At 42.9% G+C, this 14589-nt stretch overlaps 1 protein-coding gene across 2 annotated transcripts in view; it reads left to right on the forward strand.

Moving 5' to 3' along the window:
• The window catches only part of LOC108116751 (LIM/homeobox protein Lhx1), a 55779-nt gene extending 42186 nt beyond the window's left edge, over positions 1 to 13593 (forward strand). For both annotated transcript variants that reach the window (XM_017228773.2, XM_017228781.2), the window contains 4 exons: positions 1279 to 1469; positions 2024 to 2242; positions 12539 to 12800; positions 12925 to 13593. In XM_017228773.2, coding sequence (XP_017084262.1) covers positions 1279 to 1469; positions 2024 to 2242; positions 12539 to 12800; positions 12925 to 13310 — 1058 coding nt within the window. In that variant the 3' untranslated portion in view covers positions 13311 to 13593. The remainder of the gene's footprint in view (positions 1 to 1278; positions 1470 to 2023; positions 2243 to 12538; positions 12801 to 12924) is intronic.
• Positions 13594 to 14589: the final 996 nt, after the last annotated feature.

The raw sequence follows: 14589 nt of genomic DNA on the forward strand, positions 1-14589 counted from the left end.
ATTGTTGAAGGACTTTTATGGCATCCTGCGACACTCGACCAAACGCTCGAAACTGATTAAGATCTCTCGTTGGGTTAAAGCAAAGCGAGGTTGTGCATGGGTTAATCCTGTGCTGCTGGGAACCACAGAGATGGTGGGAAGGCTGGCAAGGCTGGCAAGTAACTACAAAGAAAGCTAATGGCTAGCCTAAACTTCAGACTAAGAGATACTTTATACCATAGTTAATGATCGCAGCAGATCATCTTTAAGGTTTCATTGCTATGCTTCTGATATTTCTTGGGCCATAAAAACAGGGAAAAAAAGGCATATGTCAGCTCTCTTTCCTTACCTCCATGGCTATCTAATTCGAAAGCTACCCCCCATCGACTAGGCTCTGGCGATGGAATCTCATCATCATCATCAGCATCAGCATCTCCAACTCCATCTCTTCCATACTCATCCCATCAGAGTCCGACTTGGAACTCATCCCGCGTTAAGCTCTTCCTTGCCAGAGTCAGTCGATGTGACAGGTGCCAGATGAGACTGGAAAACGCAGAATCACAGTCACAGAGCTCAGATCGTTTGGACAGAGACAGAGACAACCCTCTTTTGGGTTGCATCTGGTGCGGATTAGATTATGCATAATAAAGTGTAATTTATTTCTGGCAACTTGTCCCTCGGGGGAACGCTTGCTAGCTTCCTAGCTGGCTGGCAGATTTACCGAAAAACTTCAAATTCAAAACTTGAAACCTCTTTTCAAAACGAGAACGTCGCAGTTTCTTTCTTTCTGAGTGACACGTTTCGAAGCTCGTTTTCTGCTTATCTCGAGCCAAACAGGCGAGGAAAACTAGGGAAATTCGAACGTGTGTCAGCATTTTGCATGGCCCAGAGCTTAGAAGTCTGCACCAGAGATAAGCAGAGACAGCCCCCTCCCTCTGCCCCTTTCCCTTTGACCTAATCAACTTATATAGAAATCAGCGAGTGCAGTTGACACGTGACCAGGGAGAACCCAGACCCAGAAACCAGAACAGTGAACACCAGGTCAAAGGGAAGGGCTACTTAGACCATGAAATGGTGACACGTGACCACTCCCACCCGTCGTCGTCAGTCAGCGAAAATAAACCCAATTGCAACGTCGTTTTGGGCTTAGCTCAGTACAAATATTATTTATTGCAATTGTATTTTAAGTGGAATAGAATAACCTACCCCCCCGACCCCCTACCCCCTTTCTACTACACTTTATAGCTTAGCAATTTGTTCAACTTTTGGTTACTAACTCTCTCTCTTTGATTCTTACAGATTCATTAATGGGCTCGGCGAGCGAAGACGATGACGACGATGATCCACCGCATTTGCGGGCCACGGCACTCGGATTGGGCGTACTGGGTCCCAATGGACCCGACTCAGCGGGCGGACCTCTGGGCACATCGGATATATCAGTACAAAGCATGAGCACCGATAGCAAAAATACCCATGACGATTCCGATCAGGTAAGTGAGGGGTGCAGAGTGAAGAGTGCAGAGTTGTTGGGTGTTTAGAATAGCGAATCATTAACTTGTTTTTCCTCGTTTTTCATTCGAGTAATGAATGGATTACCCTGTAGAGTATGCTAAATGAGAGATTATCTGACAGAGATATCAACAAGAACTTGATTAGAAGTTAGGAAAGGGGATTATCAAATGATAAACCAAGAAATCCATAAACAAATATCCCAAAAACTTCCCATTTTCATACCCCCAACTTACCTAACTCTTCTAGAACTTTCCCCTTAACTTCCCAACTCCCCTAATCACTTGGTTTAAAGGGTATTAACAACACCCATCATCATTTCCCAACTAAAGACTATTCAGTCTTTGATGATCGTTCGGTTAGGTGGTGGCATTGTTGGGGTCTCTCAAGCCACAGACACCTCACACACTCCACACATCCACACTCGATTTGATTAATGATTGGCAAACGATTATGAGACGACCCAGCATTGTCTGTCTCTGCACTATATAGACAATATCTTAAGATATATATAAACCATCTTGCTTGATCGCAGGGCTCCTTGGATGGCGATCCGGATGGACGTGGCGATTCCCAGGCGGAGAACAAAAGTCCCGACGATGCCAACGGATCGAAGCGACGCGGTCCGCGCACCACCATCAAGGCCAAACAGCTGGAGGTGCTCAAGACGGCCTTCAATCAGACGCCGAAGCCGACACGCCACATCAGGGAGCAACTGGCCAAGGAGACCGGGCTGCCCATGCGCGTTATACAGGTGAGTGAGTGAGAGATCGTAAGATCCACCAACCATGCCATCTGGCATTACTTTGGTTAGGATTAGATTAGGAATATGAAATATTTGGATGATATGTGGAAAGTTACTTTGAGTTTTTGACTTAAGATTGGGGTATCAAACCCTATCAAAGTGATATTTCAAAGGCATTTCCTCTTCTCTTAGTTAGTTTTTAGTTTGTAGCTGTTTTTGATCTACAAATAAGAACCTTAAAACTGATTCAGAAATGATTTTGAAAGCTAAAGTCTGGGATTTTTAGCCTTCCGCTGGAAAAGGTAAGTGCAGCCCAAAGCGGAAGACTGCGAAAAGTTTTAGGTTTGAGCTGTACTTTAACGATGGCCAAAGCTGGCGAGTTTGTGCTTATCAAGGTAGTAGAACTACTACTAATACTACTACTAATGGTAATAGTAGTAGTATTAGTAGTAGTAATAGTAGTAGTATTAGTAGTAGAGTTCCAAGCAGCGACCTCCAAGCACTCTTTGGCTTTCTCGAGTGGCATGAAGCGGCCTGCCCGGCCCGTCTGCGTTTCATCAGCATAAAAAAGGCATAAATTAAGCGCGCTTTGACTGGCAAATGTTTAAACTAAAGCAAACGCGGTCGGTCGGTTACCGCAGAGAGAGAAAAAAAAATCATAAAAAATAGTCGGACGCGATTTTTCAACGTTTGCCCCGTTTGGCCCGTTTGGCCGCTTGGCCGTTGCCGCCTTGCAACGCTTCATTGCTCGGCCAGTAAAAACAACAAACCAAATACAATAAAAATGAAATTAATGTCGGAACGAGGGCGGACACAGTCGCCGAGGTGGGCGTGGCAGTGCATTAAAAACGGAAGTTCAATGCGCTTAAAAAACAGCAAAAAGGCAAAAAAAATAAAAAGGAATATTTCATGCAAAGAGCAATTTGCCAAAACGCAAAAATTAAAAGCTAAAATCGCAAAAATTCCACAAAATTAATCTTCTTCTTCTTTAATGCTCCTCCCTCCCGCCAAGAAACCAAAATGAGAAGCGCCGAGAAGGGCTTAAAAATGTTAACTAACATGCAATATGGCTATTAACAGAAATCGAGGCTAGAGAAGCTTCTGGGCTTACGTAATGAGGATTAGAAAAAATGGCTTAACAAATTGGGGAGAGAGAGTAGAGATAAAGATACAGATTATCTAGATTATCTAGATTAATTGAGGAAGTTACTAAGGCGGAACAGTAATTGCTGAAGCTTGCTAAGTAGATGCGCTGAAAACTGCAAAACTGCAAAACCTTTCAAGTTTACCGATCTTAAGTAAGAGGTTCTTGCAAATGAAGTTTCTAAATTGCAAGCTTAATAAGTTACTTGGATTTAGTACAAACTGCAGCTATTAAAAGTGGTTAGATTGAAGGGCAAAGTTACTAAGACGCCTGCTAATGTGGAATATAGTGACTGCTCCTGAAAGTATCTTCATTAATCCAAACCCCAAAGAGCTCTTTAAATGATATCCTTTATGGGATTAGTCTGTATAGAAACTCCCTGCTACTCTCCTACTTAACTAACCCATCACCTTTCCATTTCGTATTGCTTGCTGACAGATCTTTAAGTTGTAGACCCTCCTACGCTGCTCCTACTCCTACTCCTACTCCAACTCCTACTCCTACTCCTCCTCTCCGAATCCTTTTCCCATCGTTAGGCAGCTGTTCGTTCTTGCTCTCCTGACCTCCTGACCTGTCAAGGATATCCTCCGCCGTAGCATATGTTCTATAAGATCTGACCGCAACAACATCATTAAGCCGACTCTTCTTTCGACTCGCCTTTGAGCACCTTGCTTGGTCGTATGATTTTCAACAGGTTAGAGGGTAGAGACCTCCTCCTTCTCCTCCTCCTCCTTCTTCTACTACTAATTTCCCGCACCCTCCTACAGCTGCTTTCATCTTTTGTTTTCACCCAAAAAGAGATCACCACGCGATCGAGAAGGCACTCGAAATACCCAAAGAAATTCCAATCCCATGACCACTTAACGGGCTCTTAAAGAGATGGGCACGGGTTCTCGGTTCAGTTTAGTTCGATTCGGTTCGGATTCGGGATTCGGGATTCGGGATACTGTATACTGGATGCTGCTATAGAGAACCCATTCTGTATAGTTTTCTTTCGCTGTCGCTGGCCTTTGATGTGTCATTGGTTACAGTTAAAGGATATTTAGGCGGCATTCGTTTCTTGTTGCTGCTCCTCTGCAGCGACGATCTTTTTTCTCGCTTTTTGTGAGACGACAAGTGTGACACAATCAACACCTCTTTGGGGTCCCTTCTCACAGCTAAACGAAAGTGACAAATGCCAACAAGTTGAAGAGGAGGCACACCAAACAAATCTTAATCTGCCTGAGACAGAGAGAGAGAGAGTGAGTAAGAGATGGCGGGGGCATTTTTGGACATCTGTGGCCTGTCAGCGGCAGTCGGAAGACACACATTTGCATCTTCATTAAGACGCAAGGCAAGGCAGGGCAGGGAAGGGCTTCTGCTGCTGCTGCAGCAGCACTCTTCTTTCTTTTCACCATCAATATCAAGCATATCGAATGTCAGAGATATATAAACATAGATATGGCCAGCTTCCAGCTGACTTTTTCCTAAGAAACAGCTTTGAGTAACTCGATCTCCATCAAAGCAAAGTTGACTTCGGGAGTTCGTCATCAGCTCATCAAGAGCAGCGGGGGAATGGGTTATGGATTTGAGATTTTTTCGGGCAGGCACCTACCTTTACCCCTTTACTTCTTTACCCCTTCCCCGGCACAGATGTCAACGAGAAAATTTGTACAACTCTGATGGCGGGGAGCATCTTTCTCTTGGGCGCCCGCCTGCTGTGAGTTTTATAATAAATTTTACAACAACAGCAGCAGCAGCAGCGGCAACCTGAGGGCATGACACAAAAACTTCTTAAGAACTTTTGCCGACACACAGACAACGGTGGGCGGCTGAGGCAGAAAGAGGAAGAGAGAGGGCGGGGCAATGGCCGCGCCACGGGACAGAAGTTGGGCCCCACGTTGGGCGCCAATACAAACAATATGCTTCAGCTACGCCATACCCTCAAACCCCCACCACCCATGCCAGGCATGTCTTGAACTTTGACATAAAAGCACTGAACTGAGGGGGAAGGGCAAAGCAGAGGCAGCAGGAGAAGGAAAAGGAGCTGGAGCTGGAGCAGAGCGTATCCAGATCAGAATAGATCCGAAAACTTGACCAAGCACAACCGACAAAGTTGGGGATACTATGAACTAGCTAAGGGGAGGTATAAGCCTAGGACTCTTTGCTAGGCTATGATAAGGTAAACATCAGGGAAAAAGTAGGTTAGACCCTGTCAAGATGAGGGATAGCTTTCAGATACACCTATAATGACATTCCCAACCTGCATTGATCAAACTAAAAGCACAATATCTCCCCCCCGTAGAAAGCTATTTGGTATTTCCTGAGGTTTCCCTTTCAAGTTCCCTTCCTTTCCTCATCCCAAACTAAACCTATTCATTATGGAAGCTAACCTAAAGCTGATCACCTGAGAAACCACCTGCAAATCAAATTCCCATGAGAAGGGCCCGGCCATAAAGCCCATTTGTTAAACTGATAGATAGGTGGATAGACTTTTGGGCATATCTAAACAACATAACTACCAAGGCCCAGGCCTAAAACCAAAGGCGTTTTCGAAGAGTTATGGCCACGAATGTCGCCCGGGAAGTGACCGAGACAGATTCTCCGGTTCAGAGAAGAAAGAAGTCAACCTGTTTTGCGGGGGATTTTCAAAAGCAGAAAGAAACAAGGGTCAGAGGCGGCGGCGGCAGCGGATCTTTGGGTTTCTTTTCGCTCCATTTAAGCTTTGAAAAATTATAAACAAATAAGAAAAAAAAGAAAGAAGAAGGGAGAGAGGGGGGGTGTAGGTTAGAGGGACAAAATCACACAGTCGACGAAGCGCGAGAGCGGCAGCTAAACAAAAATTTTAATGTGGCATGCGCTGAGCTTGGCGCCAGTGACTTGGAGATACAAAGATACAAAGATACAGAGCAGATACAAAGATACTTCAGATGCCTAAAAACTCAAACTGAGATACTGAGATACTTTGATACCCCCAAATGCGGATGCGAGGAGCCGGACATTTGTCAAGCGATGTCGCGCCGCCGCCATGCAGAGGCGTTTATTTGTCAACAGAAAACATATTCGAGAGCATTTCCAGCCGTGATTTGCATTCGCCTGCCCTCTGCCACCTCCTCCGCCCCCCTTCTTTCCTCCTCTTATGATAGCCCCAAAGATTTATACTTTCATGTTTTATCTTTGGGGAGCATCGGAAGTTGACAAATTTAAGCTGACTTCGTATAGAGTTTTCGTTTTTCGTGCGTGTTTTATGGCCAACTAATTAGTCAAAGCGATCTCTGAGCTGGGCTTTTGCCTTTTGTTATTAATTGAGCGGAAATTGTTTTGATTTCGATGGATGATCAAGTGGGTGGAGAAGGGAGGGGAAGTTCATTCGGCAACCGCAAAACTTGAAAAGAAAATGCTGCTCCAAAATCGTAGATTGAACCATTCCAAAAAGGAGGCTAATTTAACGCATTTATTCCAACATGGATTGGTAGTTCAAAAGGCGCCCCCCGCCCCCCGCCCTCCTCTTCTCTGCTCTTCTCTTCTCTTCTAAATGACTCGGCAAAAATAGGGCTGATGATGTAGTCAGAGGGTTAGTTAGAGAGAGAGAGAGGGAGGAGGGGGGAAATTATAATTTCAACAACTCATCAAGTTGCTATTAATTTCGATTGAGGCGCCACGACGAAGCTACCAAAAGTGACCGAAAACGAAATACAAACCCAAACCCAAAACCGAAACCGAAACCGAAATCGAAACCCGGCCAAAGAGCCGAGTCATGCAAGGAGCTCTCCTCTTTTCAGTAACACCTACTAAACTATGGGAAAAAGGGCAACGATCCACCTGAGATACAGAAGAAGAAGTTAATTATCTGTTAACTCTTACTCGAGGCCAATTCACGCCTCACCGAAAACGGTAGAAGAAGAAGCTAACAAAAAAACAAGCAGCAGCAGCAGCGGTAGTCATCGATATATGTTGACTCGAGGGCGTGACGACAGCCTCCTTTCGATAAATGCAAATCATCAGAGGGTGCTGTGTGCTTGAGGTCATCATCGCATCGTAACGTAATCATGGAGGTAGGTCTGTCCTCCAATCCTTTGGGCCTCCTCTCGTTTCGATCATCTTCTCTAGAAGATCCATTACAAGCTGCTATTTGCCTGGCTAATAAGCCATATATCATCTTTTTTTAGGGTCTGTGCTGCTATCAAGGGGAATAATGATAGATCATAGATAGACTGCTAAATGACTGAAAAATTCATATTCATGGCCGATAATTGCTGATCATAAAGAAAACTTAGTAAACTCAAAAATAAAATAAATATTTAAATACTTTTTTTTTAAGGCTTTTTTTTCTAAGCCATGTTAAGGGTTAAGAAGAAGAAGAAGTTACCAGGAAAATCCCCTCGCTTTGAGATTACTTTTTTTTTTGGTTTTCTTTGGCGGCCAAAAAAAAAAACTTTTCTCGGTCTTTGAATGCCGCCGTTGATTAGCTTTAAAAATTGTTATTGCCGACTTCGTTTGCTGTCATTGTGGCCAGCACAAAGTTGCCCCATTGTTTTTGGCAATTAAGAGGCAGCAGCAACAGCAACAACAGTAACAACAACAACAACAACAACTCTAACAACAAACAACATGAAAAGGCAATCCAAACAAACAAATCTTGCCGCATCATAGCAAACTAATTTAACAAAATAAGGGGTAAGGGTGAAAATAGCCAAGTAGCCACAAAACAATGGGTTAAATATCCAATAGATCTCAATCGAAATGCCATTCTCAATCGCCAAAATCTTCAATCATCAATCGCAAATCACAAACCGCAGCCAGCACAGCCAACCAATAATATCAATCAAAGGCAGCCAGAAACGTGACACACATTTGGCTGCCCCTTTCTCGGAGGATCACATTAAGATTGCCATAAGATTATATATATATATAGTAGGTGTATTATATATGACCCCTGGCCCACCCCCTCATCTTTCAATCGCTGAAATGAGCAAGAATCAGGGAGTAGTAGTAGGAGGAGGAGGAGGAGGGGCAGGTGGGAGGCCAAACGCGCTGCCGTTTAACATAATTTGCTATAATTTCCAACACAATGCAGATGGAAGCAAAGGTAGGATGGAAGGACAGAGGACAGAAGGTAGGAGAAGGTAGAGAGTTTGTGCACTGCAAAGAAAACTTTAAGAAGAAAAAAGAAAAGTGATTAACTTGAAGGAAAGTGAAGGTTCTCCAGGACTTCTTTGAGGAGCTTTAAACTTTCTTTCATTTCCCAAACACCACTCATATATCAACCACTCATTTCTCTCAGTGCCTTTTGCTGCCTCCACTCGGTGCAATAATCATTTTGTTATGCGAGGGATTCGGTTCTCGGGGGCCGACCCCTTGTGATTGCTACCATGGCCCATTATGCTACGTTGTTTGCCCTTTTATGTCAGAGTCTAACCTATAATTTAACTAAATGTTCAAATGTTCCTGGCCGCGTGTTCAACTTAGTTCAGTTTAAGTTTCCCTTCCCCCTTTCCCCTTTCCCTCCCCCCCTTAAGTCGGAAATTTGTTGAAAGCTCCAAATTGGAAACAAATTTCGGGGCCCCGGCCAAGTGCGGAAATAAAATATTAGCCGCACATTTTTCTAAATTGCCCACAATTTGCCGCCTTGCCTTAGCCTGGAACATAAATGAACTTTAAAAATACGAAATGATAACCAACCGAGATGCGATTTTGATATATCTTAATATCAGATATCCAAATAATAAGCCAGAGGAGAGGCAGGGCGATAGCCCCCCCCCTCGCGAAAAAGCAAACTCAAATTGCAGAAACTAAAATTAAAATCCACAACGAGTGAGCTGCTTTTTCAACAGCAAAGAGCACAGAGCAAAGAAAAATATATAGAGCTGGAAAAATATGGAAAGGAAAACCAAATCAAAGGCAAACCAAAATATTTTCCTCAAATTTATTGCCGAAAAATGCTTTTCACGCCCATTTGCTGTGAGCCAACAGAAAATTGTTGCCCGCTGAGTAAACTGGAATTTTGATTGCCGCCTTTTTTTTTTGGCAGTGCAAGGAGGAGCGGGAATTTAGAAAAATACAAAGGAAAATATGGAAAATGTTTTTCCTTTCGGTTGGGTTTTGGGTGGGCGCAAAAAGTATGGCAGTTTTGGGTGGGAAATTGAGATTTTTTTTAAGGATCTGAAAACTTCTTGAAAAGAGGTTGATATTTTTTAAATAGTTTTTTAAACTTTTACTTAGAAAGATCCTTAAAAATAATATTTCTCAAGATCCAACCTTTACCCCATTCCCTATGCCCTGCCATTTCCCTTGCTTTTTCCCCAGTTTTGGGTGGGAAATTGAGATTTTTTAAGGATCTAAAAACTTCTTTAAAAAATGGGTTCTTATTTGCTTTTAAATTTTGATATTTTTTAAATATTTTTTTTAACTTTTACTTAGAAAGATCCTTGAAAGATCCTTCTCCCATTTCCTATGCCCTGCCCTTTCCCTTGCTTTTCCCCCATTTGAAAACTTCAACTTTTTTTCATTATCAACTTTTCGAAACCACAAAAAAAAAAACTATAATAACCAATCTACTGGCACACCCCCTTAACCATGTGCCGCCCCCGCAACCAATTGTGCTTTATTTTTGCTCTGGAATTTCCTTTCTGTTGCACTTTTTGCCGCACTCCATTTGCCATTTGCCATTTGTTGCTGTTTTTCTTTGTGGAGGTAACAAAACAATGTGGAAATGTGTGCCGGCCGCCGAGTAAAAAACACAAAGAAATGGGAAAACCACCAAAGGAGTAACAATAAAAAAAAAAGAAGAAGCGGACAGAAAAACTGAGGAAAACAAATGCAAAACTATTGTAAATGCATATTTTAGTTTAGCCTCTTTTTTTATGTGTGTGTGTCCAACCACCCACCACCCACCATTTGTTGTTTCTTTTGTTTGGTTGTGGGATATGAAAATGAAAAATTATGTGACCGCAGGGCCCTCCACAGAGGCAAATATCGCATATGGAAAAATATTGCAAACTGTGTGGTTTTGCGGGCTGTTCGTGGGTGGTTTTGGTTGGCAGGTAGGTAGGGAGTTCCTTCTCCTCCTCACCCCTTTTATTTATTGCGCTGCAGTTCTACGTGTAATTGAAATGCGGTGGCAGCTTAGCCGCGTGTTCTGTGGATTCTGCTGGGTGGGTGGGGGTTCTCTCTTTGTTGGTTTCCCCTTTGTAAACTCTTCTACTAGCCTTCTTTTTTTTTTGTATTTATTTTCGCTGGCGGATTGAGTTTTGCCACGTTTACGACGTTATCAAGGTGATTACGCCAAAGGTTATGTTACTTTGTGGCAATTTTGCATATGGAAAGGCAATGCAGGCCAGGCATCTTCATAGGCAAGTTGGAATGTGAAGGGAAAGCTGCTTTGTGAGGTTGGGAACTGAAATTTGGTAGGTTCTTACTGGGAAGTCCAGGAAGTGCGAGGAAAACACCTCAGAAAACCCCTTCCATACTAAAATATCTATCACAAAAATCCTTCCAACTAACTTAACCTTCCTTTCTAACTCTGAAAATGAACAAAAAACTACACTATATACCCCTTCTTCTTACCACTTTGCATAGCCAAAAGGCCTTCTCTGGCCAACTTCCCATTAGATTTCTGTGTTCCCCTTTATAGAACTCTCTCCATCCAGCTCCCAGCTATCCTGCTCCCAGCTTCCCAGCGGATTATCTTTTTGTGGCTGTCATAAAGTCACACGCTCCGCTCCACAGAGAACTGTTGGATGGTAAGATGGCCTGACCGAGGATTTGGATTCGTTATGGTGGTATATATGCGCTATATGTCTGAAAGACTGAAACCCAACTATGCACAGCATGTTACTTCCTTTTGTGTGCATCCTGTTTGCCGACAAAACTAAAAAAGAAACCCACAGAAAAGCTTCGTCTTCTCTTCTGGTTCTACGGTTCTGTGGTTTCCTTTAAGCGCGTTCTCAGGCCCCGAAAAAAAGGCTTTTCTAGCGAAATTCGCTGCGCCGCCGAATGTGTCAGTTTATAAATGTGAAATGTGAAGGGCCCAGGGCCCAGGGGCCCCACCGCCGACTTTGGCTGCATGTCTAGTCGTCTGCCCGGGCGAGTTCATAAATTCAAATGAACTGCAGAACGGCGCTCATCATTAAAATTCACGCTCAAATTGCCTTCTAAGACTGCTTTTCGGCCAACAGCTGCACTGGGTAGAAAATATGAAAAAAAGAAAAAAAAAAGGAAGAAAAGGAAGAAAAGGAACCAAAATCTAAGCCCAATTCATTGGAAACTATTTGCCAAAAAATCAGAGAATAAACCAAGAAAAGAAGAGCTTGCGACGCGCAAAGACATAAATCATAAAGTTTCATTGAGAAAAATATATAAAACCAGGAGAAAATCAAAAAAGTTGCAGCAGATCATTAAAAGAGCGTCCCAGATATGAATATTAAAAAAGAGCCAAGGCAGCCAAGGCAGCCAAGGCAGAGGCAGAGGCAGATTCAGATCCCGAGGAAGGGAAGAGAGAGGGGAGAGACGGGACAAAGGATCGAAGGGAGGGAGGGAGAGAGCGGTCCCGAAAGGTGCCACTAAAACTTTTGAAATATGTTTTTATTTTATAACTTTGCATGCTGGGCACGGTGCTTCTGGAGCACCCGGAACGTAAGCCAAAAAAGAACCGAACCGAAGAATCGAACAACAACCGAACAACCGAACAACCCAAAACCCACAGCCAGAACGTCGTAAAAATGGCATCGAAGTCTGCGGAGACGCGTCTTCTCTGCCTACCAAGTCTTTCAGTCTTTCAGTCTTTTTCAGTCTTTGCAATCGTTTTTCGTTTGGATCGCTGGGGATCGCTGAAGTGGTGGGGGGAAATGGGGCTAATTTTGCGACGGCCGCCCGGTGCGGCGGTAGCATCAATGCAAAAAATAACCACAACCGGGCAGAAGAATCTGAATGTGAATCTTGAGAGCCAGCAGAATCGTTGGGCAACAACAATTAGACATGCGCCGCCGTCCATAAACCGATGCACCAAGACAGGAGATCTGCTAAGAGGAAGGGGGGATAGTACTATCCTCTAAAAATCAAACTAACTTGTAGATTTCCCTAGTTAAAGGTTATTCCTAAGGATATTTAGCTTCTTCTTGATTGAAATCAAAAAGAAAAGTAACTTATATTAACCCTATATCTCTTCTTTAACCCTCTTTCAGGTGTGGTTCCAAAACAAAAGGTCAAAGGAGCGACGCATGAAGCAAATTACCAGCATGGGTCGTCCGCCGTTCTTCGGTGGCGCTCGTAAAATGAGGGGATTCCCCATGAATCTCTCGCCCGGCGGACTGGACGATGGACCAGGCTTTCCCTATTTTGCGGCGGACGCCAAGTTCGAGTTCGGCTACGGCGGACCCTTCCACCCGCACGACGGACCCTATTTCCCCGGACATCCCGGCGGACCGATGCCGTTCAATGCGCCAGGTAAGAAGCCAAAGTTTTTGTTTAGCCAAGAAAAATTGTTTAGCCAAGAAAATTATAGAAATTAGAGGGAAAAATCAAAAATTGAAAAACTAACTAACAGAATCTCCATTACTTTAACCCTTAGGTGGCCCCATGGACCACAGCGGACCCATACCGATGGTGAACGAGTTCGGACTGACGCCGGAGGCGACGTTCCTTGGCCAGGCGGGCGGTCCGCCGATGCAGCTGCAGTCGGCCGTTGGACCGCCGCCACCGCCGCCGCCGCCAAGCGCCGAGCATTTGATGGCGGCCGCAGCAGCAGCGGCGCAGCAACAGGCGGCGCAACAGCAACAGCAGCAGCAACAACAACAGCAGCAGCAGCAGCAACAGAATGCGCAACAAGCGGCGAATCAGACGCAGCAGCAACAGCAGCAGCAACAAAATGGCCCCCGAACCAATTCGCCGGAGTTCATGAGCTCGGCGAATTTCAGCGAACCGCAGAATATGCAAAATGAAGGGCTCGTTTGGTAATATACGAAACAGTTGGCAACGCGGCTGCTGCTCTTCGGCAGAGAGCGAATGCGGGAGCGAGAGAGAGAGAGAGCGGCGCACGGCGAGTAACAGAGTGGGAGGGAACGATGTAGAGTGAGAGGGCGAAACAAAAAAAAAAAGTTCACCTCTTGCTGTAGTGCCGTCTCGTTCTGGCCAAAGGCTAAGCCCCACCCCTCTGATACGTTTTGTTTTTGTTATACTTTTATTATTATTATTATTATTATTATTATTACTGAGCTATTTTTTTTCTATATCAATTCGGCGCCAAAATATTTGTAAATTATAAAACTAAAAACTAAAAAAAACTAAAAACACAAATAAAAAAACAAAATAGACAAAGAAAATCTCTCTTAAATGTATAAAAAAAAAAAACCAACAAATAATGGGCGCTGCACATAGTAAACAATTTTTTTTAAACAAAACAAAAAACAAACAAAACAAGAAAGAAAAACTCTAAAAAAAAACAAAAGAAAACTTAAATTAAAAACAAACACTAAACGTCTTGTCTGTAATTAAAACAAAAACAAATACTATTTATGTGTATCAGTGTAAAAAAAAAAAAAACAAAAAACAAAAAACAAAATGCAAAAATCTGTAGTCTAAAAAAAGGAAAAGAAAATGATCTGCATAAAGAGATTCTTTTTTTTTTTTTTTGTAAATTAGCACATTTTATTCGTATCTCTAAAAACAAAAATTGTTTATTTTTTTGCCTGTATTTTTTGAAACGAAAAACCTAATTTTTTTTTAATATTATTACACACGTAACATATGGATATATATTATAATCGTTGTCTAACAACATAAACGTAACTAGGCATGTACTAGGTCCTAAGTCTACATAAACCAGATATTATATATATATATACAAGAGCTATATACGGCAGCACACACACACACACACGAGAGAAGTACACGGCAAGATGATAAAAAGAGAAAGAAAAAAGAAAATCATGAAAGGAAATAACAAAAAACCAACACACACACAGATAGCAAACTAAACTAAACTATTTTTTTTTTTTTTTTGTGGTCCTAGAACTTAAGCGAACGTAATTTATTATAAACAAATGGATAAAAACAAAAACAAAAACAAAAAGAGCGATAAGGAGAAGAGAAGAAAGATGGAAGGAGAGAAGACAGGAGACAGGAGAGAAGCAGCGGAAATGCTAAAACTAAATGTAAACCTAGAAAAGGAAGAAACCTAACAAAATTACACATATATTAATAGAAGATATATGAGCATAAATCTATGAATTTCCCA

Source organism: Drosophila eugracilis, unplaced genomic scaffold (genome assembly GCF_018153835.1).
Source record: "Drosophila eugracilis isolate 14026-0451.02 unplaced genomic scaffold, ASM1815383v1 contig_498, whole genome shotgun sequence".
In the NCBI taxonomy this organism is placed as follows: Eukaryota; Metazoa; Arthropoda; class Insecta; order Diptera; family Drosophilidae; genus Drosophila; species Drosophila eugracilis.